The sequence below is a fragment of the Rhipicephalus sanguineus genome, chromosome 3 (assembly GCF_013339695.2).
Source record: "Rhipicephalus sanguineus isolate Rsan-2018 chromosome 3, BIME_Rsan_1.4, whole genome shotgun sequence".
Taxonomy (NCBI): domain Eukaryota; kingdom Metazoa; phylum Arthropoda; class Arachnida; order Ixodida; family Ixodidae; genus Rhipicephalus; species Rhipicephalus sanguineus.
Window position 1 is genome coordinate 36,612,369 of NC_051178.1, and position 26,601 is coordinate 36,638,969.

A 26,601-nucleotide genomic window follows, 5' to 3' on the forward strand; every position below is an offset into this window, starting at 1 on the left:
TGTTTAGACCGCACCGTAGTGCGTGTCGTGCGGAAACGCCTGGCAAGAAAGGGACCAACGGGGAGTGTAACTGCGCGCCGATCACCTGCTAAGTGCTGCACTGCTCGGCCCTGTCGGCTAGACGAAAACAAGTAATATCGGTTGTACGCCAGAGTGAAAGCGAAGCACTATTACAACGAATAGAAGCTGTTATGAGAGTCGAAGTGCAACTCTCGCCGGCGCACGCAGCGAGCGAGCGAGCGCGCTCACCCACGTTTCTTCCCTATCGAGCTTCCGGACCCAAACAAGTGCAAGCCTTCGAGCCGGGAGGCCACGGATAACTCACTTCAATGTGCCGAATGAGGAAGGACTACGAAGAACACTGCCAGCTTTAACAAAAGTAAGCTGTTCGTCAGCGGTTGTATTCCCGCAGAGTTACCTGCCACAACTACGAAGCGATACGAAGTAGGCTTCACTACGTCGTCGGCACCAAGCCGGCCGGCGGCCGGTGTGAGTGCGTTGCCGGTGCAGGTGAAATAAACGTTGCGTAGAATATGCTTCACAGAGAATAATGTCTTCTGGAATAAAGTACAGGTCAAACTGTGTTTTTCTCTACATGCCACAACTGTTGTCAAACATCTAGCGTGAAGGCGAGACGAATCAACTTGCGGCCGGCGGCGTACAGCGAGCGACTTACGAGCATGGTGAAACAGCTGTGCCTGCAGGTGCCAAAAGTCATACAGAAGTCCCCTGCTACGGCATTCGTAATTATATATCTTGGTATTTTGTCGTTAATCCCCGAATTTTTGTATTTTTTCTGCTGATACCACTGCGAGCTGCATGTTTTAATTGAGCTGGTTTTTTTCCTCCCGGGTGCTCATTTTAAAACAGAAAACGCGTTCAGAAATGTATTTATGCATGCTGAGTGCTAGAAGTAAAAGCGTGAAAGCAAAGCGACCGTTGCGGAAGTTTAGAAAGCTTAAACACCGAGGCTTCCCACACACAACCCCAGCGATAGCAGCGTTCGCATCGCCTCTCAAGCACAGCTGCGCTTCTGGCGGCGGCCGCTGGCTCCATATGAAACTGACGCGGCAGTTTCGTGACCATAAGAAGCATTGAATGACTCTGGTACCGTCATTGAACTGATAAGCGGCCTCGTTGCAGCAGAACTTGAAACTTGCAGCATAACTTGAAAAAAAGGCACGCGCATGCTAACAATCAGTCTGATTATATGCCTGGTGCATATTAATTACTAAAAGTATGTGTGCCTTTGATATTTTTCATTCTGTAATGCTAAATAAAGTTTTAACCTTTTTTGCTCATTTTCTCAGAACATGGATTTTGGCCACTTCCCTTGTTTGCTTCTTCTGTAAAAGTCGACCTAGGACAGCTAGAGCTACAATTCTTTTTGCACAACCTAGCTAAATGTGCATAAAAAGCAATGCTGCAAGCAGATTTTCAATCTGCAATTCCAATTTTTTTTATATTAATTTAAAATTTTCTTGTTTTTGGCAAGGTGTAGACCATGAACTCATTAGTGCTGTAAATTGAGAAGTAGTTGTTCAATTTCCAATCAGCTTGCAGCGTTGCTCTCCTTAGGCTTTCTAGTATCTATATATGGGTTTATAATGATGTTATGTTGCATAGATAATTTTTTATTGTTTCGGTAAACAATAGAATGAGATTACTAATTATCTCTGGAAATAATTGACCTGTGTAAAATATAACTGGACAGTTAAATAAAGCTAAAAAAACTGAACAAAGCAGTGCAGTTTCATCTAATTTGGCCAAGAAATAACCTATGTTATCTCTAAAAACCATGTCCCCCCTTAAGCACGAGGATGTTTGAAGGCAGAGCTCACTCAAAACATTTATTTAGCAGCAAAAAACTGCGTTATTTTGCTCTGTTGCTTGTTTGTGAGGGATGGCAATACTGAACGTTCGTAAGACATCAATACAACACTGCTCTGTCATTGTTTAGTTGTGGCCTCTGAGATTGGCTCCGGCGCGTTGCCAGAGCCAGTCTCGGAGGCCACGGTCTCGTGAACCCGCGGCACGGCACAAGATTGCAAAGCGCGTGACAACAGTGACGAGTCGACTTCCGAAGATCCGTCGTTGTCACCGTGATCATGGGCAGTTTCCACCAGAGCCTAATCTGACATCTCTTCGGTAGTGACGACGCAGTTGTAGGCATTAAAAAAATCGCAAAAGCTGCACGTCATCAGGGCCGCTTCATGCATGCGCAGTGAAACCACGCACGCGCGCACGGCGTCAAAAACGAAGAGCAAACTCCATATGCGATGTGAACTCGAAGCGTAACGACAAGTAGCAAGGATACTTTTTTTTTAGTGGCATCACCTGGTATCATGTTAACGAAGTGCAGTTCAGAGACTACTACAACAACAACCGAAGAGTGGCACTGCCAACGCAAAAGCCGATGTTCTTTTTTTATTTTTTTATAAGCCGGTGTGGTTAGCGTGTCCATGAGCGGCTGGATGAGGTTTGAAGAGAGAGAAGGAGGGGGAGGGGGTACGCCTACGGCGGCAAAAAAATTGACATGAGGAGTGCAGGGCTTGCCTGCCTGCCTCGCGCACACCCGCTTCCAACAGTGCTCGCTCTCGCCTCGTAGTCACCGGGGCTTGAGTGCACCATGCACGACGCTGCCGCTTTGTGCTCATCCACGGGGCAACCGCAGAAGATGCATGCGGCTCCTGCTCGTGCCAAATGACAAAATTTGGGGCAAAATCTCTAGGTTGTCGGTGGTGAAAATTCGTTATAGGCTCCCCAAGCATTGCTTAGTGGCGCTGCTGCTCTTGACAGACAGCGCCATCTCTGGCATAAAAATACAAACTGGGTGCAAGCAACGCGCGTTTTCTCTTCTCTCCAACGCGCTGCCGCTCGCTTCTGTGCATGTGCAGAGCTCTCGCGGTGCACTTGCGGCGCCTCACAATATACCGCTTGCAGTGCGGCTTCAAAAGGATCTTCAAGCTTGACTGGCACTTCTGTAAAGCGAACTTCATAAAAAGAGAAAAGCTCGTCAATCACGTTAACGGTGAAGAGCGGACGATCGACGACAACGACACCCGACTCAAAGCGAAATGCATTTCCCAAGTCGCGATTACACCGTGTAGGACGTATACCTCGAGGTAAGTCTCATTCAATCATGTTAAAGATGAATAATGGTCCACATGCATTCCAAAAAGAAGCCGTTCACGCTATTGATGTTCTGCGGTGTGGACTACGAATCATATGATTGTTGTTTTGATATGGCATGCTTACAGAAGCAGCCGTGTACTTTCGTGAACAAACATTTGCGGCGTGCGAAAAAAAGAAATTATACGGCCATGGCACTGTTTCCTGAGAAGGTCAGAGTCAAGTCCCGCCGATTAAGACGCGAGGCAGCTAGCTGAGCTTTAACCACTGTGAAGCAAGATGAACTGCTCGCCTCGTTTTTTCGGCTCTCGCGTCATACTCTCTCTTGTTGTGAGGATATCGACTTCACAGGCGTATAAAACCTGCTGCACGAACGCGGCTAGAAAATTGCACAAATTCAGAAGGTGGTTACTTCAAGGTTGCCATTGCAAAGCATGTATTAAGTGCCAGTTATATTTAGCAGCTTAAATATATATCACCCTTATAAAGTGACAAAAACAAAGCAAACCTGCAGAACGATGTCAAAGCTTGCTGAAATTGCACAGACGTCCGTTTCGGTGTGATAAAGCAGCCTTCCCGACTCGTGAATTGCAGGCAACGAACTTCTGACAGTGTGCCGAGTTCAGTTGAATTCAACCAACCGCGCAACGCTAACGGTATAACGCGAGTGTGAACGTTCAACGGCGGGTACGTCTCACGAACACAGGGAATCAAAACACAAAGTTGTTTCACCTACAACCGTAAGGACTTTCACAATGCGAGAAGACAGCGCGAGTAATCATTACTGTAGTCGCTGCATGCATGCGCCGCGTTACGTACCGATTCAGGCAGTCGAAACGAACGAAAGTGATGAACTCAGACAGCCAAAATAGAAGGCTAGACAGCGCTGTCAGCTATCCACGCTTGCCGCCTTTATTTCTCATGTGACAAGCCCGGAACCGTGAATCACACGTGAATCGCATGCCTTGGTGTTGTATGCACTGTTGTGGCAGGCCATGCATGACACCGCAATACTTCGGACCTCGCTTGTGCTTCCGCGGGTTCGCTTCTGCCAACGTGGAAATGCAGCTTCGCACAGCAGGCCTCTCGGTTCAGCGTGCCAAGCTGTCGGCACGGCGCCTCAGTTCCCCGCACTGACTGAGCGGTGCGCGCGCGTGTTCCCGCTGTTGACAAACGGGTTGAGTCGGCTGCGCTTGCACCCAGTTGTGCCAGAGCTTCTCTCCAGAGCCGCAGCGCGGCGCTGTCGTCGCGCCGCAAACTTGAGCTTGGGTTCCCTATATCAAGGGGGTCTCCCACTGCCACTTGGTTACATAGAGGTTGCAAATACCTGTGCTTCTATGGAGTAACGGTGGGGAAGAGAAAGGCTGCGTAATATCGAGGAATTTGTTGTATGGACATTCGCTATAGGCAGGTTTAACTGTATTTGTGGCCACTATTCAGCACTATTCGATTCACGATAAAATTTCACTATTCGCACGCCCCTACGAAAAATCAAACAGTTCGGCCCCGCCACGGTGGTCTAGTGGTTATGGCACTCAACTGCTGACCTGAAGGTCGCGGTATTGAATCCTGGCCACGGCGGCTGCATTTTTGATGGAGGTGAAAATGTTTGAGGCCCATGTACTTAGATTTAGGTGCACGTTAAGGAACCCCAGGGGGTCAAAATTTCTGGAGCCCTCCACTACGGCGTCTCTCATAATCATATCATGATTTTGGGATGTTAAACCCCCGATATTATTATTATTAATCAAACAGTCCGAAAAAGTTGTTAACCCTTGCAGACGCGACCTGTGAAGAACAGTCTTTAAATGCGTCAAATTTACACATCATTATTGCAAGGCACTTGATATTCTATTACATATTGTCATAATACATTGATTTACGTGTGTTATACTAATTAATCCTAATTAAAATGTAAATAAATATCTAGTCACCCTGAAGTCACTCATACTGTGTTTTTGCATAAATAGAATCAGATCTCAGGCTAGAAATATAGTGAAAATTTGTTTTCGGTTATGTTCATTTAGAGCAAAGAAAAATTGCTCTTTTGTCGTGGCTCACATGAAAGTGGCACATCGAACGACTCATCGAACACGGTAGTGCCTCCAGCAAGGTGGTCATATGCAAATGTACACTGCGAAATGAAGTTAGAGGAAGATACATTTATTACGCAGGAGGTCCATTTCATCCAAACCTCAATGTATCTTGCCCTTTCTTAGCGACTTGTCGACGCATCCAGCAAAAACAAGTGATGTACACAATTGTGTACAGCGTGTCAAAGGGTCAAGACATGAAAATGAAGTTTATTTGGATTAGAGCAGCCTAAAAAAATCTCCAATAATGCCCTGCTTCATGCTTCGCTTGGGCAAGAGCAGATTTAGTTGTATTTCGGCTACAGTAACGTCATCAGTGCATTGGTGATCACTACCGCCGATTGTCACGGGCGGCACAGTGGTTGGCTCCATGGCACCCAGCAAACAAAATTTGATGCCGGTCACGAAAAAATGCACACAATGTCTTGTCTGGTTGGTGGGATTTAACGACGCGGTCTGGGGTTCTTGAACCTGGAGCGAGAGTCAGCGAGCCTCCAGCATTTCGCCTTCATTGAAACTCAACCGCCGTGGCCGCGATCAAATCTGCATGTTTCAGGTCGGTAGCTGAGCAACCACAATGGCAGTGAACATGTGACGCGCACGACAGCTCAAAAACACTTGACCCACCCCCAACACGATCCCATGCGGAATGACAACTGGAAAAACAAACGCAAAAAAAATAAAATAAAAAAGCTTCCGGTGTATTAATGATGACGATAAGGCTGACTGAAAATTCAAAGTTACGTACCCTAGAGCATTTTGCCAGCCAAAACAGAGCAAGCATGGCCTATGAAATTCGAAGATTGTGCGCACTCTCAAACTGGGAGGCAACACAACCGGCCACTGGAAACCAAACTTGACCAAGCCAGTGCAAAATCCAACAGGGCGGTTTTCAAGATCAAGCGGCTTGGCTCAGAATGAAGGAAAGAAGTGTTAATTTCAAGGGCTCGTTTTCTTTGTTATACACAATATTAATGAGACCTAACAGACCTTTCCTTGGCATTATTGTCTGTTAGGTCTCATTAATATTGGCTCAGAATGAGTGATTTAGTCTGAAAAATTGAACTTTAGGGCATAAATTCATCCGAAAAATAGGTCACGCAAATGTATTAGTGCTATGGGAACCTTGACGGTGCATTTATGAATTCCAAAATATCCATCAAGTCTGAATGTTTGGAGTCGGAAAAATCCGTCGGCAACTGTAACTACAGTACCCGGCACTATAATGCCCTCCTTGCAGGGGTGTCTGCTTCAGCCAGTGTATAGTGTGGAGCAACACCACGGACCCAAGCTAACAAGGGGTTGTCACCCCCTCCCCTGCCTCACTGTGTGTGCAGGTTTTGCCGTGTCTAGGGAAGAGGGAACCCTGGGGGTTGAGCCGACTCTGGGTGTTTGGACCATTAAGGACACTGCGCTTGAAAACTTTTTTCACAATTTTTTTTTCAATATAGATGAAACTTGCCGAGTGTATGTGTATTTATGTGCTGATTTCAAATGTGGAATAATTTTTCTGGTACAAAGTGTAGTTATTAAAATATCATCCTTTCTATGGTGCCATTTGGGAGCTATGGTTTGCTTAGACCGAGAGAGTTGCAAAGTAAGTTGGCATATCAAAATAATCCTGAAGGAGAACTTTTTTTTTATTTTCTTTAATTAAAGCAGTACATGTGGCTAGGCCTGCCAAGGCCATTGTTGGCTTGAGCGGTGAAGGCTGGCAGGCAGCGACAGAAACCGAATCGGTTACATAGGGTAGTAATACAAGACATTAAAGATATGATAGTGCAAAAAACAAACGTACGCATTCGATTGGCAGTAACAAGGCCCACAAATGCAAGTTATAACCATTATACCATATTTATAGAAAATTACATTGACCAAAAACATAGAAACACAGCTATGTTTGTTAAACAAAATTACAACACTGGATGATCGTTCAGAAGATTACATGTGTAAGGACACCAGACATACGTTATATTTCATAGACAGCTACGCCGCAGTTTCTTTAATTTGTATATTGTTTTTATGCATAATACGCTGGGGGGTAGTTCACTGAAGTACGTTGGAACATAATGGGCACGTGTTCTAGTTCCATACCTCATTGAACAACATGAATGTTCAACATACCATAAGTTTTGTTCATATGGGTTTCTGTATTCTGTATGATCTTCTGTATGGTCTTTGTTTGCAAAGCAATACACAAGTGTTTGAATCCTTTTAAAACGAACTTTGGCCTCAAAAGTTAGTCGAACTGATAAGTGACCCTGTAAAAAACTATTTTACAGGCCCCCTGGTGGTGCATATCGATGGTACAAGTTTGACGATGGTGAAGTGTCTGAGTGCCGCATGGAAGAGGAAGAGGAGATGAAAAACCAGTGCTTTGGTGGCGAGTACATGGGTGAGGTGTTTGACCACATGCTGAAACGAATGTCCTACCGGCGACAGAAGCGCTGGTGGAATGCCTACATCCTGTTCTACCAGAGGACGCCCCTGGCTGATTCCATGGCCAACCTCAGCATACAGCCCAAGGGTGAGTTGGGAGTGACGTTGAGCTTGTGAGCCACACAGGAAACATCAGTCTAGCTGTTTTGTATCAACCAAGTGGGGCAGTCAGGATGTGCCCTTTTGTTTAGTGGCAATAGAAGTACAGTGGAACCCCGATTAAATGGCTTCGAGGGGACCACGCAAAACCGTCTTATAATAAAAAAAACTAAGAATATAGGTAGTGACGCTCAGCCTTGCCCTAAAAAGCGGGTGCAGACCGCCTAAATGAAGCTGCTGCACAACCCTGCACTTCTCCAAGGAAGGTAGAGTACAATATTTAAAAAAAAATGACAACTAAACGTTTATTGATGGAGGTGTGAACGAATCTTTTACCTCAACTTAAAAAAAAATTGAACCCAACACGCATCTTTCCAATACAGTAAACCCCCGTTAAGACGAACTTGGTTAAGACGAATTCTCACTTATGCCGAGCAACATGGGACTGTTTGTTTGGCCTCCCATAGACTCAACGCAACAAAAAATACACTTAAGACGAACCGCCTAACAGGTATTCGTCTGTTAAGATGTTCTTGGCAACGAACATTGCAGTTTTGGGGTTGCGGGGGGGGGGGGTCATTCAGGAGAACATGAGAAAGCAATAAAAGAAGAAAAGGTGCAAAACGCGAAGCAAATCAGGATCCATGGAGCGAGATAAGGGGAAAAGAAAGGTCAGCGGATAAAGCTAAAGTCCCTCTATTTTTCAAAAGTAGCGAAAGGTCTTGATCCAGCCGCCGCGCCCTGCGATAGGTCGGTTGGCGACACGTGATCTTTTCGCCTTCGCGCCCCGCCCAAAGAGTCCAGCGGCGGCAGCGCTGTGCCAGCGTTAGGTACGGATCACTGTGTTTTCAAGCGTGGAGTTGGGCGATTTTAGCAAGTGGAGAGTACTTCACGTGCCTCTGTCGCACTGTTGTTGCAAACTAGAGGCATTTATGTACCTGAAGTTGAGTGGACGCAGGAATTGTGAGTTTGAATTTAGTGTGTGAAGCGTGACGTGCTAGTATGCCGGTTCCCTGTGCCTTCAGTTGCCTCACCTCGCGGAGGACGGAAAAAAGTTTTTCTTTTTTTTTTTCGTTCCTCACGGTGACAAAAATATATGCTGAAAGAAGATATGGCCCAACAAAATCAGTCGCAAGAAATTTGTGCCTACAGGAAATACCCGGCTATGCGAAGTAAGCGGGGCTTAGCCCCTGCCAAATTTTCAGTTTTGCTTGCGTATATACACACGCACAAACATACATAAAGTATGACTGAACCCCCCCCCCAGGAAAAAATTTCTGGCTACGCCCCTGGAAGTAAGTGATTTTGTAATGATTATAACTTCAAGCAGCCTTTCGCCTGGCCGGCGTGCTTTTGTTCGTGCATATGCATGAGCATTACCTCAGCAACGCTGTTATTGCTTCGGCATTCTTTATTCCACAGATTTGTGCGTAGTAGGCAATGCAGAGTCACACCCCATATCAATAACATTAAATAGCTCGGAACCCATTACAGCTGCCTTTGCTTTTGTCACCGGGGTGTCTTCAACGCTAAATGCTCACAAGGAAATGGCCATTTGGGATTAGTTTTTTGCCACACCTTGCTGTGTTTTGCCGCACTGCTGTGTGTGAGATCGATCAAGGCTTCTTCGTTGAGCATTGTGCGTGGCGTTTTCCCTAGAGAACCACAATGCTTTTGACAAGCCCGAATAAATAATACTGCAAGACACTGGGAGGAAAAAACTGAAACCATATATGCCCTACCGAGCATCTTTGCTAATTTGCCAAGGCAGAAGGAACGGAAGCCACTCTGCAAGCAAATGAGGGGGAATCACTGCTCACAACAAACCATCCAAAGAAAAAGTTTGTTATGAATTCATACTTTAAAACCCAGTTTTTGAATTAAAAAAGGCTCTTTTATTCTCTTGCATCTCTACAAAAAGCCACCTAACTCGGCTTTTCTGGTTCTAGTCTGGTTTTAGGGTCTGTAGGTGTATAGACCTTTTCACAGGAGCAGCCTCGAACCAGTCAGCTGCAGGGGTAGAGGGTATGCTCTCAGTGTTGCCGTCTTGCTTTGGGCTGCGCCACTGCCGTGTTTGCGTTGCTTTGGTACGCGTTTGTGTGACTGTGTTGTGCGCCCGTCTCCGATATGAAGTGATTATCATGGCAGAAAATTTACTGCATTCGCATAGCAAGTCATCTGGCCATCACTGTGTTGTGTACGAGTGAACGAACAAGCAGCAGAAGAGCAATATTTTAGGTGCAATCGTGTGTCCGCAGCACAGTACGCCACGCGATGAGTGCAAGTGTGCTATGTTCGCGCTGCATCGTTTTCCTTCGTCGCCTGAATTGCGCCAGCAGTGGGTGGCTTCAGTAAATTGGAAGAACTTCCGTGTGTCGCCATCGTCACGCCTCTCTTCCCGGTATTTCGTTGGCGGCAAGAAAACCGACGAGAACAACGTTCCCGTGCAGCATCCTGGATAGGAAGGTACGCAAGCCACTGATGACTCACCTAGTGACTCGTAAGAATGTTACGGATTCGTACTTCACAACGTCGATAATACAGCGGCCGACACGGCTGCAAACTCCGCCTTGTCCGGTTACGCATGTGCAGCCTGCGCGCGCCGTACTTCACCGGAGGGCCTCGCGGAAACCCACGCGCAATGGGCGCCAACTGTTCACGGCTTGCGACGGTGTCACATTCCCCTTCACCAGCACGACTTTTTCCTTCACATTGTGCTCCAGTGACTGACCCACCCAGCCAGACTGCACGTTTGTGCGACTCCAGTGCCTCGTAGTTGGACACCTGGCAAAGACCCCACACATTCGCCTCAACGATATATTAACAATGTTCACTCGCCGTTTTTATGGCTACTCACACGTGTCCTCGACCTAGTCTTCGACGTCGTTGGGGTGAATGTAGGTCAAGGTATCTGTGAAGAAGAATTGTGCGGTGTTTACAGTTTACAGCTGACAAACTTACGCGCCGCGAACTAGTATGCGCCGCGGAGGTTGAAACTGATGAATGATCCGTAGACGTTTAGTACGCCAATAAAGGAAATCGGTAGACAGCTGCAAGAACATTCTAGTTACCGATTATTAACACTTCACGCCGTGATCGACCTTCTACTACGCTTGCTGCTACTGGTACCGACGACGAAACACTGCCGTTCGCAGACGCGGAGCTCATTCTTGCGTTGCAAGCGCGAATGCGCGCCACTGAACGGTTCAGACAGCGACGAATCGGTCAGTGGCAGCGACGATATCAAACAAAACAGTCTAAAGAAACGAAAAATCCGCAAACACAGGCTTTAGCAGAGATCTCACACCAATGGATAGCGCGCCGGTTCAAGTACGCGCAGCCCAAGATGGCGATTTCACCAACCTTGCACGTTAGGCGGCGCGCATTTCAATATGGCGCCCCCCTGGCGTGAGAATTTGAAAAGGTGTATACATAGCCCAAATTTATTTGAAATTGCACTGGGTAACATTGCAACATACCTTTATATCTGCGGGACACGGCAGCGGGGGTAGTAAAAGGGGGACGGCTTTGTCTAAATGCACGTCATTAAAAACAGTTAAACATTAAAGGGGCCCTGCAACACTTTTTGAGCAGGGTCAAAAAGCACTGCCAATAGGTAGTCGAGGCTCCCGAGAACACGCGAGCCAAATATTATAGCGAAGCGAGCGGCCTGGAATTTACAATAAATTCTCAAAGTCAGCTGAAAATCGCTCCCTCTTCTCTCGACAAATGATGTATTAGTCCGCAATATATGACGCGATTGTCGCCAGTTCCACCATTGGCTGATGTTATAATCACGATAACACCCTCATTATTACCTTAGCTGTTAATTTTGAGTTCAATAAGTAGATAATATGTATGTTTATATTGTGTTATGCCGTTAAAACACCCAACAAACATTAATATTAGCACTTCCGGTCTCACCGACAGCTCGTCTGCTCGTAGTTGCGTGGTTGCGTTTTCTTCACCATGTGCAGTGCCGAAATCGTGAATATTTCTGTGCTTTTGACCATCGCCGGTTGCCGTTGAGAGTGCCAGCCGTTCGAGTGTTGCCTCGTCAGCTGGAAACTGCATCGTCGGCACGTTCTCACGACCGACCGAGGCGGCGGTGCAGCATTTCTCCGATAACAATACTGCCGCCGGCTGGCTTAGGATACCTGTGTTCGCTGTATGGCGAGAGTCCCGTTCGCTGTCTGTTCAGTATGTCATCGAGCCGTACCTCGGCGTATCCTCCCCGTAGTCTCAGGTTCCCGAGAAACCGCGACACAGCAACCAAGCAGACTCGCATTTTCACGGTAGCTGCAGACAGCCGGGGGATGGGTCCGCGCCGGCCCGATGCCCCACGATCCTTTCTTCTAGTCTTTAGTTCTTTGTTGTCAGCCCGCACTCGCTGTGCGCCCGTATTCGAAGAGCAAACAGCATCGAAGTGCCGCCACTGGGAGAAGGGTGCACGCAGCTTTGCCGTGTTGAATACGATTCAAGCGCGAGCAGTGCGACGAGGCGGTGTATCGGGGTGTGGGTCGAAACCCATCTCAGCTGTCATTCGTTCCAAACGCGCACGCAAGTTTGCGTCCATGGTTGGCAGAGCGATAAAAACACTACGGCAGTTCGAGGTGCACACCCAACATTACCAAACCGACTCGCAGTTTTCAGGCACGCGCGATACACGGTGCCATGGGCTCAGCCGCTCGACGACGACCGCGCGAGCCGACCGGAAGTGGCGCCACAGACCACGTGGTTGCGCCGAGGCGCCAGAGAGAAAAAAATGAAGAAATGCCGCCGGCGCTGGCGTCGCCTCCTCGCACCTCCGCCCTTCACGCCGCGCGCAGCTTTCCGCGTGCTCGCTGCGTTGAGTTGAGAGAGAAAGCTACGGAACGTGATCTCTGTAATTTGGTAACACCACTTAGACTTCACGGATTCGAAAAATTTTTGCGGCATATGACTCGTGAAGAGTCATACGTCAATAATGAGACTATTCCAATATAACTAAAAGAGGTGTTGCAGGGCCCCTTTAAAATGGGCGAGACATTAGTGGGCATGCTGTATTTCCCAGATCTTGAAAGGTGCTCAAGTTGCTAATATTTCTCAAATGCAGTGCAACTGCATTTGTGGAATATCCCCACATCTCCTAAGCCACGTGCACATCACTCTCCTTTCTGCTGAAGGCTCTCCGTGGTCTCGCATTCGCCAACCGCTCGCGCCATGTGTCTGCGGCGGCGAATGCTCGCCAGCGTGTCCCACTTCACTGCTGCTAGTGGTTCTTTCCAAGAGTTGGTTTAACTAGAGGACGAGGCTGAACCCCATAGAGTTCTGAACAGTCAATGTTGCCCGGTAACATGAATAATGGTCTCAAACAGCACCCGGCAACGAAACTTGAGTTTTAATAGTGTTCAAGAGTGCTTGAAAATTAAACTTTCAAGAGTGCCTGTGTGACACATGGTACAGTGCAGCGAATGCCTTGTAAATTTCCAAAGTTCGTTGCACCTGATAAATTTTGAAAATGCACGAACATTCAGAATTTGGTCTACACCCATTCATTGCCGTGTACTGCTATGTTGCAGCCTGTTTTTGCTTTCACTGCATCAGTGTACTCAGGTACCTATCATTCCCACACCGCGCAGCTTGCCCTTTGTGAGGCAGTCCACACGGAAGTGGCACCACACGCTTGTTCTGCATGGAATCGTGGATAGTTCTTGGCACAAGTGTGGCAGTGTACGCTGTTGTTATTAAAGGGCATTGCTGTGCTTTAAAACCTTTTTTCTTCAATTCTGGGTCAATCTTGATGAATCTTGCATAGCTTACTTATATTTCTGTGCTGATTTCCAATATGCAATTGTTTTTCTTGTATGATATGTAGCTTTTCTAAAAAATCAAACATTCCATGCGCCTTTCTGTAAGCAAGATTTTTCCTAAACTGAGAGGGTTGCACAGTAAATCAGCGTATCACAGTAATCTGGAGTGAGCACTCTTGGCAAGAAAACAAACATCGATGTTATAAACCCATTTGAACAAAAGTTATGTTACGTTGAACATTCTAGAGTGAGTCAATGCCAAACTGGGATTTTGGTGCTTGCAATCTTCCTCTGAACCTATTGTGCCCTCTCCGACACACTTGGGCCACCAGCCCGACATTACAAGTGCCCTCTCCTTGATTGCTCAAGTGCAGTCCCATTCTGCACTTACTGGGCACACTGGAGAGAGGCGAGTCTACGTGCACTGTGGATTACCTTGTAACACACATAAGCGCCACGTCTTTCGCAGTTTATGTGTGAGCAATCAACAGTGTTGTACCCACTTTCCTGCTAAAGATCTTCACAGCCCATAAGGGGAGGAGCCCTGTAGCGGCAGCGTTATTGGCACCACCTGCAAATGAATAGTGCCACCAGCACGAGATATTATCAAGACGGTTCACCTACATTCACTCATTGTTTCGCCCAGAATGAATGGACATCTTATTGTGCCTGCCTCACACATGCTCCTGAAATCATATGTCATCCAACCAACCATTACTTATTCTGGGGACACCGAGAATTTTGTGCCTCGAGTATTTGTGCCTTTGATGCCTTTTGCCTGCCTACTCTTGAATGTTCTTCTTAAGTGGTATGTTTCCTTGCAGTGGCGACTTTGCCTCGGATGCCAGCAGCCATTGAGTGCAGCGTGTGGCGACAGAACATCAAGTTCCTGCACACTCGCAACCAGTTCAGCCCCGAGTACTTCCAGTTCACCAAGAAGCTGGTCAGCTGCAATGCGCCTTTTGTCACACTGGCACCCGACCAGGACAGGCTGGTGAGTAGGGCCTGTTGCGACAGTAAACCTGTGTCATTTGTTAATGCTCTTTAATTGAACCTAAATACCATCCACGTAGAGCATATCTTCTTATTCTTCATTCAACCTGTTTGGTTTAACCTTATTATACTCTCTTGCTCATCTCTAGATATTTTTATTTATTTGCATATTCAAAACAGTTTGGACAAAGGGTAGGACTGACAATTGGACGAGTTGGTTTGGTTTCAGAATTATGAAGTGGCACCACAAAGTTCACTGAGGAAAACTGAGAAAGTAGAGCATCGAAACCTAGTTATTACATTATTTATAATTTACTACAAAATGATGCAATTTTCTTAATGCTTAAAGGCTGGATTTAATATTCTGCGACACATATGGTGCAGAAACACTTTGTTTCTAAATTATGTTGAGCACTGTAAAAAGAAAAGAATTGTTTCTTCATTTCATACCAGAGTTGCCAGTTCCGCTTATAAGTGGATTTGGGCTTCTCTTTTCACCGAGTCGCTTGTAGAATTTTCTAATCGCTTATCGCATTTTTTGGGCTTATTTGCATTTTGCCAGCAAATATAGTTACAGTCAACTGCCGATTTTTCGGACGCCCGATTTTCCGGACCTGCTCGGAAATTCGGACGCTTTCGCGGCACCGTCACCAGCCCCATAGACTTCAATGTATCAGAACATCCGAAATTTCGGACGCTGAAACTATTCCGTGTCCGATTTTTTGGACTTTTTGCCCAAATTGCAGGTCCGAAAGGCATTATTTTAAGCCCCCACCTCTGCCGTGCCTATTATCTCGTAGGTTCAAACCAGCGCTTTCGCGAGTCGATCTGTTTGAGACAGTAGCAGAGTCCGAAAGTCAGCTTTGCCGCAATGCCGAAGCGTTATGGGGTGAAGCAGACCAGAAATTCAAAGGGGCCGCTATCGCGGCGCCGTGCGGCGATGTTGCGCATAAGCAGCGGAAATGCGCGGAGGCGGGATGGCGGCAGCTGGCAAACGCGCCAGTACGGCTTAATCGCTGACAACCCTTACAATAAGCATCTTCAGTTAACTGCTCGGTACTGCACGTGGCCTAGCGCAGTTGCATGTGTACTGCACGCATTTAATAGGCAAGAACCCAAATGCGCCGCGCCGCCATTCCTGCTGCGTCTTTGTGCGAGACCGCTAAGTGCGCCGCATAGACGCGTTGCTTTCGCAGACGAAACCAGCTCATCATTGCCGCGCCCGTGTGCGGTCAGGAACTAAGTGCGCATCACGAACCCTTTCATGATAAATGCGTGCGTACGATACAGCAACAGTAAAGTGATGGCGTCAGCTTAGTTGGCGATATGCTGCACGCTACTAGAAACGATCGGCTTGGCACGGCAGCAAATGCTGCGTATCGGCGACGATTCGGCGATGTGTGTGCACATTGTTTACATGCGCACACGCATCGGAGAAAGCCGGACGAGTCGTCCGCTCTTCCGCCACAGTCTTTGTGTTCCGCGCCATCGTTTACAAACGCTTGATGCGAGATAGCCGTAATCCATTCTGCGCTTTGCTGTTGTCAGCGGCGCTCATCACGAGATGCAAAAGTGGCGGTTGGCACGTACGTAGTTAAGCGGGGTTCGCGGCAGGTACCGAATGTATTAGCGAGAGCCTGGGCGCGCAACAAAATGCCTGATTATTGTACTGGGAGGCATTAAAGCTATTTCGGACGTGGCTGGGGCGATTTGACTGCTTCAGCTAAATAAAAAAGCATGAATTCGATTTCTCGGACTGCCCGATTTTTCGGACGATTTCGCGGTCCCTAAGGAGTCCGAAAAATCGGCAGTTGACTGTATTTTACTGATCACCAGTACCACATTTGTCAATTACTTTGAGTTGTTGAGTGTTGAAGTCAAAAAAGGTGGGGGAATGAACAAGTAACGTTAATGATGCACTGACAAACGTGCATTAAACCGAACGGAGACGATGTTGCAATGTAAATATGTGCTTTCATTCATAGTTACGCATATTTTCTCTGTACAACATAATTCAAGTGACTTTTTCAACTCCCCTTTCTACTTGAGTGGCATTATTTATTATAGCTAAAAATATTTTCAAGAATGGGACAGTTCGTTAAATTTCTGTTTCTTTTGGGCTTCTTCGTGAAAGTGGCACTGCTTTTTTGGGGCTTCTTTTGTGATGATTATTTGCTTGTTAGCTCGGTAGCATCTGGCAACTCTGTTTCGTACTGCAACGTTTACGTGTAGTATGCAATAGTCTATGCTACCCCATCATTTGATGATGGTGCATAGTGCACTGTCATTTGGGGAAATGAAGTACGCATGTACAAGGCAATAGGTAACTTGGCTGAAAACACCTTAAAAGTGTTTTAGAAAATGTACTGCAGTAGGGTACGCATTTGGGCTGGTTGGTTCATGATTAACAGTAGAACACAACGCTAAAAGACGGGACGAAGAACCGTGGTTTGTGTCTTCTCTTCATCCCGTCTTTTAGCGCTGTTTTCTACTGTTTTAGAAAAGTGTGAGTTTTATATGTGTGATAAAAAACATGCACAAAGGCATGTTTGTGCATGTTAACCTCCTCCCAGTCAACCACAAATATTGCATGGACATCTATGGTACGTTTCTTTTGGACATTGCGAATGTCTTTTAGATATCCATAGAAATACACATTACGAATATTAGATGTACCCGCAGCTATAAAAAAGCTCCGCCTTGTTAGGTTCGAAGTACAGTGCAACCTCGTTAGTGCGTACCTGCCAGGAACGCCGCATAACTATGCACTGAACGTGTGGGGTCTGAGCGATAAAATGCCGCCGCTCTCGGAACACACGGAGACAGTTCACGCGGTCGGGCAACAAACGGGGACGTTTATTACACACTTCTTTACATATATGGCGAGCTCGCCGACCGAATTAGTAACACGTAACACGCTAACAATGAATACTGGGAGACATCACACACTCAAGGCAATGTAAGACATACAATACAATATAACATAACACATAAATAAGACATAAAATAAGACAACATAATACAATACAAATGCGAAGGCGGCGCCGCAGATGCACGACTCACCACGAGGGCCCGAGGGAAGCGAGCCGCGGTACCGTCCCCCACGGACCCCAGCGTGGCCGTCGTCCATCCGCGCGCGCTGCCACACCCCAAAAGAGACTCACTCCTGTTTCTATGCGCCGGCCTAGATTCGCGGCAGCGATGCCGGCGCCACCGCGCTAAACTCGGGTTACAGTAAAACGCATCCCTGACCTTGGACGAACGTGTCCACTTACGCCAAGCACGTGCATTCCAAACACAGCGGCCGCGCCCAAGTTACGGCAGGCGCCTGTACAGAGGGTGATATAGCACCCCCACAAACGGTAGTACACATTAATCACCAAGTAAAAATTTTGCATCTCTCCGCGTACGCCATCGCTGCTAGCAAAGAAATCAAGCAAAGAAAAGTACCCACTGCAAAGCCTTTTCTTTCCTTTTTGCCAAAGTGGAGAAAGATTCTAGTACTTTCGCACGACTGCCCGATAGTTCCGTAGCGTGCGGTGGCGACGCCAAGGAGCATTTCGGAATTATTACAGGGTCCGGTATACGCAGTGACCGACGTAGCGACAGAACGGACATTGTCGGCTTTCCACGATATGTGTATGCATCTGTACCGCAATCTGCTACTAAACGAAAACTGACACAGTTCCAGTGAAACGCGGTACGGCTGCGTGGAGCCGATCGTCTCCTGGCTAGTTGCGGGCAGCGCGTCACCTTCTCGGCTCACGCCATCACTGCCAGGCCGCTTGCTGTACCGCATGCGCGCATTTGTCGTGGGAGTGTTCTTCATACCCACTTCGCTCAAGACCGTGCACGGATGCGGCGAGTAGCTTGTTCGGTTAATGCGGCAATGACGAACTTCCTGCAAGTGGTGCGCACTCCGCAGCGCTCTAGCGGTCCTGGCAGTGGACGGAAGCACATTCGGGTGGTCACCCAATAAAAGCATGCAGCATGGTTACAACAGTGCTACGCTTGCTGTACCGTAAGCGTGCGTTTAGCATGATAGCGTCAGTGCAGAGAGGTTTCTCGTCGCCTGTGACCAGCAACGCTCAACTCCGCAACAGCGAGCTGCTTTAATTTCTACAAAGCGGCGCACACTTGAACACGGCCCCGCAGAACGAGGCGGCAGGAATCGGCCTGAGGCGGCAGGAGGCGGCAGGAACTATGCCTGTCAAAAGCGTGCAGCAGTAGGCTTAAAGTAGTGCTGCGCCGCGCACGTGCCAAGCAGGTATCTGAAGATACTTACTGTGATAAGGTTGTTGGCGATAAGCCATGCTGGTGCGTTCGTCGGTGACTGCCACCTCACCTTTGTTCTTTCCCGATGCTTACCTAAAGGCGTCGCCACAGTTGCGCGGAAGTTGGAATCAGTGATCGACCGATCTACGCACTTCTCGAAGACGGAAAACCTTTTGCGGCGCATTGTGGCGTTGGGAAGTTTAGCGGTGCAGTAAAACTTTATGGCACAAAAAGTTATCGTGGTACGCAGGGTACGCATTAACCGGTAGGCATAGAACGAAGCACTACAGCTTAAGCGGTCAGCGAATGCATTAGGCTCTATGAGACTCGGTCGGGGATTTGTCGCAACTACATTTTAACCATTAGTACGCTTAAAGCAGGTACATAATAATGAGGTTCGACTGTACTATGCATTACGCATATGCATGTAGTTCAGCAGCTTGAACAACGAGGCACAATATGGATTGCATTTGGCTACTAAAATTTAGTGGTAATAGCGCTTGAAATTTCAAGGCGGTTTCGTGTGTTCCCTGATGAAGGCTGGTCCCCAGCTGAAACATTGGAAAAATAAAATGTTTTCGTTTTTCATGTCCTCTACTTCGTAGTATTGATTCTACTGTATCCAAGGACACTTCCTTCCTCATATATATAGTTTCGGCCGTGGCCCTTGCCGAAAGATCAATAAAGACAGTTAGTTATCACTGTCTTTGTTGATGTGTGTGTGTGTGTGGGGGGGGGGGGGGTTGAAAAGAAGCCTTGGTCTGTTATGGCGAAGCTGTGTATGACTAGGCCATTTGTAACTCTGAACAGTAACTCTGCCAACAGAAATTCCCTAGCAGGTATGCACAGCAGAAATTGGGCAAACTCCACTACACACCACTAAAAATAAACAGAAAGAAGTAAATAAATAATAAATAAAATGTATACAAAGAAATGCATAAACTACCAAATGAGTAAGCAAAGTAATAAGTATATAAATGAACAAATGTATAACTAAATAAATAATCTGCGCACTGCACAACTGGCCCATGCACATCGAGGTGGAAGTGCACATTTGAAAGAAACTTTCTGTATCATCAAAATGTGGTGTCATCTCTGTTGTGCCATGTGACACACACACACTGACTTGTGCTATGCATTACGCACGCTTGAACGTTACATGTCCATTTAATTTCGAGCATGCTCTCGATTTTATATGCCTCAATAGCTTTATTGTTCTACACTCGAACCTCGATATAATGAACACAGATCTAACGAATTATCGGTTATAACGAAGTAAATGAAGAATAGTCTTGTCATAGATACAGTGTTACAAATAAACGTTTATAACGAATTTTTGGATATAACGAGGTTATTTTCGTGGCAGATGTGACTTTGTTATAATGAGGTTTGAGTGTAAACATCAAGTAAAGCGATCTTACACGACAGCAAAGTTCTGCAATGCATTTGATGTTGTGAGCACATATAGTATGCGACGACGTCATTTGCGACGTCTAGTTTCTGTATGACACAGAAGTTCAGACGACGTTGACAATGCGTTGGCTCTCTAGAACGTAAGGATATCACATTATCATGATGTCAATAAGATGTTATTGACAGATGTAGATGAATAGATCTTATTTCTATTTTGACAGGATATCAGGGGTTCACTGGGCCTATACTGTCTCCCTCATCTCTAGAGATTTTTATTTATTTGCATATTGTGTGATAAAAAAACATGTGATAAAGAAACATGCACAAAGGCATGTTTGGTGCGAAAAATGAAACAGTTTAGGGGTTAACCAATGGGCTCTAAAAGCGGATGAACTGACAGGTCCTCTGTTACCAAAGCTGGCAATTCAGCTGCTGCGAATTATGGTTGGTTTCTTTTCATAGATGCTAAGAGGGGCAATATATGCAGCTCAGGGGTGGAAGTGCTGCAAAACGTATTATTGCCCTGAAACTGCTCGGGAACGGTCTTTGGTGCCTTCATGGGCCGCTGTCATCCATGATGTAGTGCGCCCAAGCGAGCTCCTTTCATCATCATCACCTAGCACGCTATTCGTGACATTGGTGAAGCAATGAATGTGATAGCAAGAAATGATATTATTATATGAAGTAAGGCTAGCAGCTAACTCTTTTAGATCCGATCTCGCGTAACCCTTCAAAACGTTGGTGCAAGGCAATACGGCAGCTCCAGGGAGCGAAGCAGTTTTCATGCTGTCTATCATTTCAATGCGAAGTAAGCGGGCGCCATTTGCTAATGTCTGTCAAGATCGCGCGCGCGCCACTGCCAGCGACTGCGCCCTTATGATCAAAAGATTGCAGTTGCTGCTCGAGTGGCGCGAGTGAAGTTATTTTCTGGCTTTCACTTCTGTGTCAGAATTCAGAAGTGCGGCTCCAATTTGTAAGCAAACCTTATTTGTATTTTCTCACCATTCATTAGCACAAGATATTGTGATGGAGATGAGAGGTGGATAGGATGTGTATTTACAAGGATATGTTGGCGGACAGACAAGATGGCTGAAGAGCCAGATGCATATGTGTTTCACACACGCTCGTCACTTCTTGCGAGTGTTGCACTAATCCTTCTTCATATTGCTCAGTAGCAATACTATTACATTCAAATTCTGCTACAACGTAACTGCCGGAGCACACAAAAAAGTTTGCTGTCATGGAATTTTGTTTCAGCGAAATTTCATGTATAGACAACGAAAGCTTGGAAAATCTGGTGACTATGACTCGTTCTGTAGTCCCAGCAAGCATATGCATTAGTTTTTCATCGAAATCTCGCTGAATTATACGTATTTGGCCGCACACTGAATTACAGTATTTCATCGCGCATAGCCCTCACAAAATACACAGAAATTTCACAGCTAATGTCGGGGTGTGGGTTACACAAATTTCAGTGCGCAAGTTGCCTTCACGGAACTGTTTTACGTTAATGCAAGGAAAGCAGCTTCATGTCAATACACGGGTATTTATGTGCTCTTTTTATTAGAGCTGTGCGAATAGCAAAATCTTGCGTGCGAAGCGAATTCGAATATTGAGGTGTGGGTGCGAATCGAATTGAATATTTTTCGAATATTTCTCAAATATTTCTAGAATATTTTTCGAATACTTCGAAGCGAAATTGCAGAAGAAAAAGTTAGAAAGGATTCTTAAGCATATTCTTATGAGATAGCAACATGAAAGCGTTTCTTTTTGCTAGGTTGATGAAGCACTGGCGGGGTGGTGTTTCATAGTTGTCTTATCAAGAATGAGGCAATGTAGAGGCCGTATTCTATTTAAGTGCATGATTTGGTGCAACCAAAGCGTTGCCGAAAACACTTTACATGTGATAGGCAAAGGTGCCATTTCCTCAGCCTCTCCTCCTGTTTCAACTGCTGTGGAAGGCCAACTTATGTGGCGGACAAGGGTGTGCTCCCTTCAAGTCCGGAGTTCCAAATCTGCGTCGTAGACGTCGATATATAAGATCATCTGATATTTTGGGTGCTAAAAAACTTCGGCGTCCGATTTTTCGGACTTCCTGCCCAAATTTCAGGCCCAAAACAGCATTAACTGAGCCCCCAACTCTGCCACATCTTTCATCTCCATGTTGGAACCAGCGTTTTCTTGTGTTAATACATTTGCGACTGTAGCGGAGCTTGAAAGGCAGCTTTGCCGCAATACGGGGGTGTGATGAGGTGAAGCATATTAAAAAATCTAGGGACCACTTCCAATCGGACGTTGACTGTCTTTTGGCAAAGTTCGACCGCAATGGAGCTTGAAAAGCAGCTTTGCCGCAGCACGAGAGTAATGAGGTGAAGCATATTGAAAATCTGAAGGGGTCACTTTCAATCGGACGTTGACTCTATTTGTTTTTGGGAAGTTCGAATAGTTCGAATAGTAAAATTCTAGTGCGAATCGAATCGAATAGCAAACATTATTCGAAAAATATTCGAAATTTCGAATATTCGCGCACCCCTACTTTTTACCCTTTTTTCCTTCCCGAGATTTGGGGGGGGGGGGGGCTGCGGATAACATCCAGGTGTGGGTTACACGCGAGAAAATACAGTATTTGGATGACCCTCCGAGCGTGCTGAGCACAGAATGCCACAACTGCATTTGTCAGAGCTTCGTGGAGGCCATTGAAAACTAAGTGCCATCCTGTGTGCATCTTTCTGTGTCCCTGTTTTGTTCCGCTATAATGTGTATTCAAGTCAAAACCAATTAGCCTAAATTTCAGATTTAACTGTAAGTGCCAAAGTTCAGTAGCGCAGCCATAAGCGAATGACAGGAAAGTGGTAACACTTCATGCCTTATTACGACTTTATTGCCTTTAGTCTGCCGCTGTGTTAGCCACGTATTTTCTAAGCTGCGCAGTTGCTTTCAATGATTGTGACGACGGTGACTGCAGTTTTATGCACAGACATTGCTGGAAGTGATAGTTCTGTTTTCAGCTTGGGTGCACTGGCTGCGCACATGCCTTCAGAACTGCGTCATTTGCTATCTGTGATCGTGTCTATCGCGCTTTTGTCCGCAGTGGCTGTGGCAAGCAGAGTTTTGCTTTTAAACTCAGTGCATGTCGATAAATTCGGCCTCAGATGCACTGGAACGACAACATCTGAAATCTCTTGGAACTGCACGCAGATGCTGCCATTTTTGGTTGGCCACTTAGATGGTCATGAAACTTTGGAGCACATTAAAAAACAAAGGTCGCATTGAAAAAGAAAAACTACTTAAAAAAGAAAAGTATAGTTGTTCTTTTTCCCGTCGGTTGGCACAGTGTGTCCGTGAGTGGCGTGGAAGGTCTCGAAAGCGGCAATTCAAACCATTGATAACAAGTTATCGATTCTGTATGGGCACTGTGGGGAACAAGTTAACGTATTGGAACATTCTCTAATTTTTTTCAGTTATAACCATATTACATGCATGAAATGAACAGTGGAGTACATTCTGGATCGCATGCAACTGCCAGCTGGGATGTACTGGGACTTGCGTATAAAAGTTCAACTTGTTATGATTCTTTCTGACCGATGCTTATTGCTATCATCATGCTTTGAGTTGTTTTGCTGGGCAAAGATTCGCCAAGTGAGGGATTAAATTTTTACCATTTTGACTGCTGAGTTCTTTGTCCTCACAACCATGTGATGTTATTATACTGTATTTTCTTATGTAATTGAACAAGATAAAAGTAAGCTTGGAAGTTTCTGTAATAAGAAGGAAATAAAAGATTTGGTGTGCTTCTCGCAGACGCCTGAGGCGGAAGAGCTGGCCCTGGTGAGCGTACAGTTGGCTTCCAAGTTCCTCTTCCAGACTGCTTTCCACACCAAGAAGACACTCAGGTACAGTAAGTCCTGTTGACTTCGACCACACAAGTTAACAATACAAGCGTGGCACAGCAGTTCAGCCTTCATATTTTTAACCAACCCAAAAATTCAGAACCCCTGCACTACTGTGAAAGGTGGAAGTCAGCGAAGCAGTGACTATGGTGGGTCTGGTGTAGTGAATTTATATGCTATCATTATCAACTACAGTAGAACCTCGTTGATACGTTTCCAAAAAAACGTTGAAAATAAACGTACGATTCGGGAAAACGTACGATCCGAATCCAGTAAAAACTGAGGCTGACAAGCCCATATCGAGGTGCAAGGGCAAGAAGCATTTATTTCTCAAAAAAACATGGAGGGACTCTTCGATTTTCGAACTCTTGGCATCTCGCTGGCAGCCAGAGGTCAGCCAGCTAGTTCCGGTCCTCACCGGAAATATGTGTGGTCACGTGTGTTGAAATCCTGAGACAACCCAAATATTGCAAAATTGAAACCTGGGACAACCAACGTAAACGTAAGGAAACGATACCGCCGTGTCAGCAGACGAAACTTTGCGCCGCATGAGCGTCGGTTCTTTCTGCATTGCCGCTTGGAAATATGGGGCTGGGTTTGCCGAAGAGCAGAAGTGATATTCTCGAGCATACGCATTAGGGATACGATCACGTATGTTCGTGACTCGTCTCGTCCGTGAAGAAAACTGCCGCCCCACTAAAAACTTAACAAGCTCAACTCTGCGCAGTGAACCTAACAATCCGGTACAACACGATATGCAAAATCTTGCGAAAGTGATAAGAGTCCCCGAAAGTGAGCTGCTCGCGGCTATTGCATACGGCATTGCACATTTGCGCTGATCAGTTTGCGTTCTGTCTTAACTTGAGACATGCGCTGGTATGTTCGCCGCCACTCGTAATCACACCTTCTCGCACCGTGGCACGGGCTTTAAAAGATAATGCCCGGTGTAATGGCAACCCAAGCACCCACATTGCAATTCGCCGAGTCCTCACAAAGATAGCGGTGAGTGCGCATCGTCTCGCTTTGGCGTCCAATAACCAGACATCTTACAGAACAAATATTTTGGGGGGTGGGGGGGTCAGGTTCTGACGACCTGCTGTTAGGCAGAATTGTACAGCCAGAGAAAAACAAACGCCGACTGGAATTGCGCCGCGCAATGGGCTGAGCAACCCGAAAACAAACGCACTCTGGGAGAAAAGTTTGGGAAATTATCGGCCATATCCACTGGGCACAATGGCGGTGTTGCTATGGTAACGTGTCACGGTGTGTTGTGCAGCGGTGGCGGCATGTGCCTTTCCGCAGGTCTTCTACCGAATTCTTTGGGCCGCATTGTTAGTTTCCCCAGCTGTTGTTGTAGCCGTGGGGTCTGAACAAAAATGTGTGGAACAAGTGTGCATCTATGTACCGTGCTACGGATGAAAGATTTGCACAATGATCAGCGAAACTGTGCCCAGTGCTACAGAAAAGAGGCTTCCCTTTTTTTTTTTTGAAAGCCTTTTGAAGATTTTGACGGCCAGCATCGCCGCCTGCCTTCAGGTTGATGTATGGTTGACAGGAGAGCGGCGATCGAGCAATTCGGAGAAGATGCAGAGAGGACAATTGCGCAAAGCAGAGAAAGCGCGGAAGGGGCAAAGGCATGCGAAGAAGCCACCGTTGCTGCACGGCGGCTGTCTGCCACTTCGCGCCTCACAAGTACACGAGAGGGGTCCTTTTTGCACACCTGAATGAGTTTCTGGCTACAAAACTTATCATACGACCGCAGTTTTCCGCGGTGCTGAACGTTGCTGCCGAAGAATCGTATTTTCCGGGAACGTATTAACTGGAACATATTACACACAGTTGTATTGGGTTATATTTAATTTTCATGATTGCGAGCATAGGAGCCAGGAAATCGTAGTAAGCAGGAACATATCAACGAGGTTATACTGTATATTGAGCGAGTGAAGAGACATACACTCAGAGATCTGTGTTCCTCTTGCGTATGACTCGCATTATTTCATCAGAGGTGGCCTATGGTGGTCTTAAAATTAAATTCTGTAGTATATAAAAAATCTGGCTGTTTCAAAAGTACCAAAATGGCACCACATTCGTTTGCTTTGCGAGTGTTCTTGTCTTTGAGGCAAAATTGCTTACATCATTCTGCCATGTCGGCGAAATCATACATCTTACTTTTACGCCATGTCCATTTCTTCGTTGCAAGAACGCTAGATTAATCAAGTTAATAGGTTCGCTGAAAATCGTTGTTGTAAGCGTCTTTTGTCCGCAGGCACGATCCACCAAAAACTAGCCATATGCAGCGTCGTTGTAGTAAATATAAAACGTTGTTGGATTTATTTCAGTGGCTCCAGCCAATTATCACAACAGTTAAATTGATGAAACATGCAAAAAATTCCTTGTCTTGGAATTTGACTGTGCCAAAACTTCATAAATATATGCCATACTACAGTACAACTTCAAATTTTTCTGTGCTTTGTG

General features: G+C 46.2%; 1 protein-coding gene across 1 annotated transcript in view; it reads left to right on the plus strand.

Annotated features, from left to right (window-relative positions):
- LOC119386563 (probable ubiquitin carboxyl-terminal hydrolase FAF-X) overlaps nt 1-26,601 on the plus strand; it is a 326,343-nt gene that overhangs the window by 241,274 nt on the left and 58,468 nt on the right. The window contains exons 27-29 of the mRNA XM_037653846.2: nt 7,508-7,752; nt 14,380-14,549; nt 24,038-24,129. Coding sequence (XP_037509774.1) covers nt 7,508-7,752; nt 14,380-14,549; nt 24,038-24,129 — 507 coding nt within the window. The remainder of the gene's footprint in view (nt 1-7,507; nt 7,753-14,379; nt 14,550-24,037; nt 24,130-26,601) is intronic.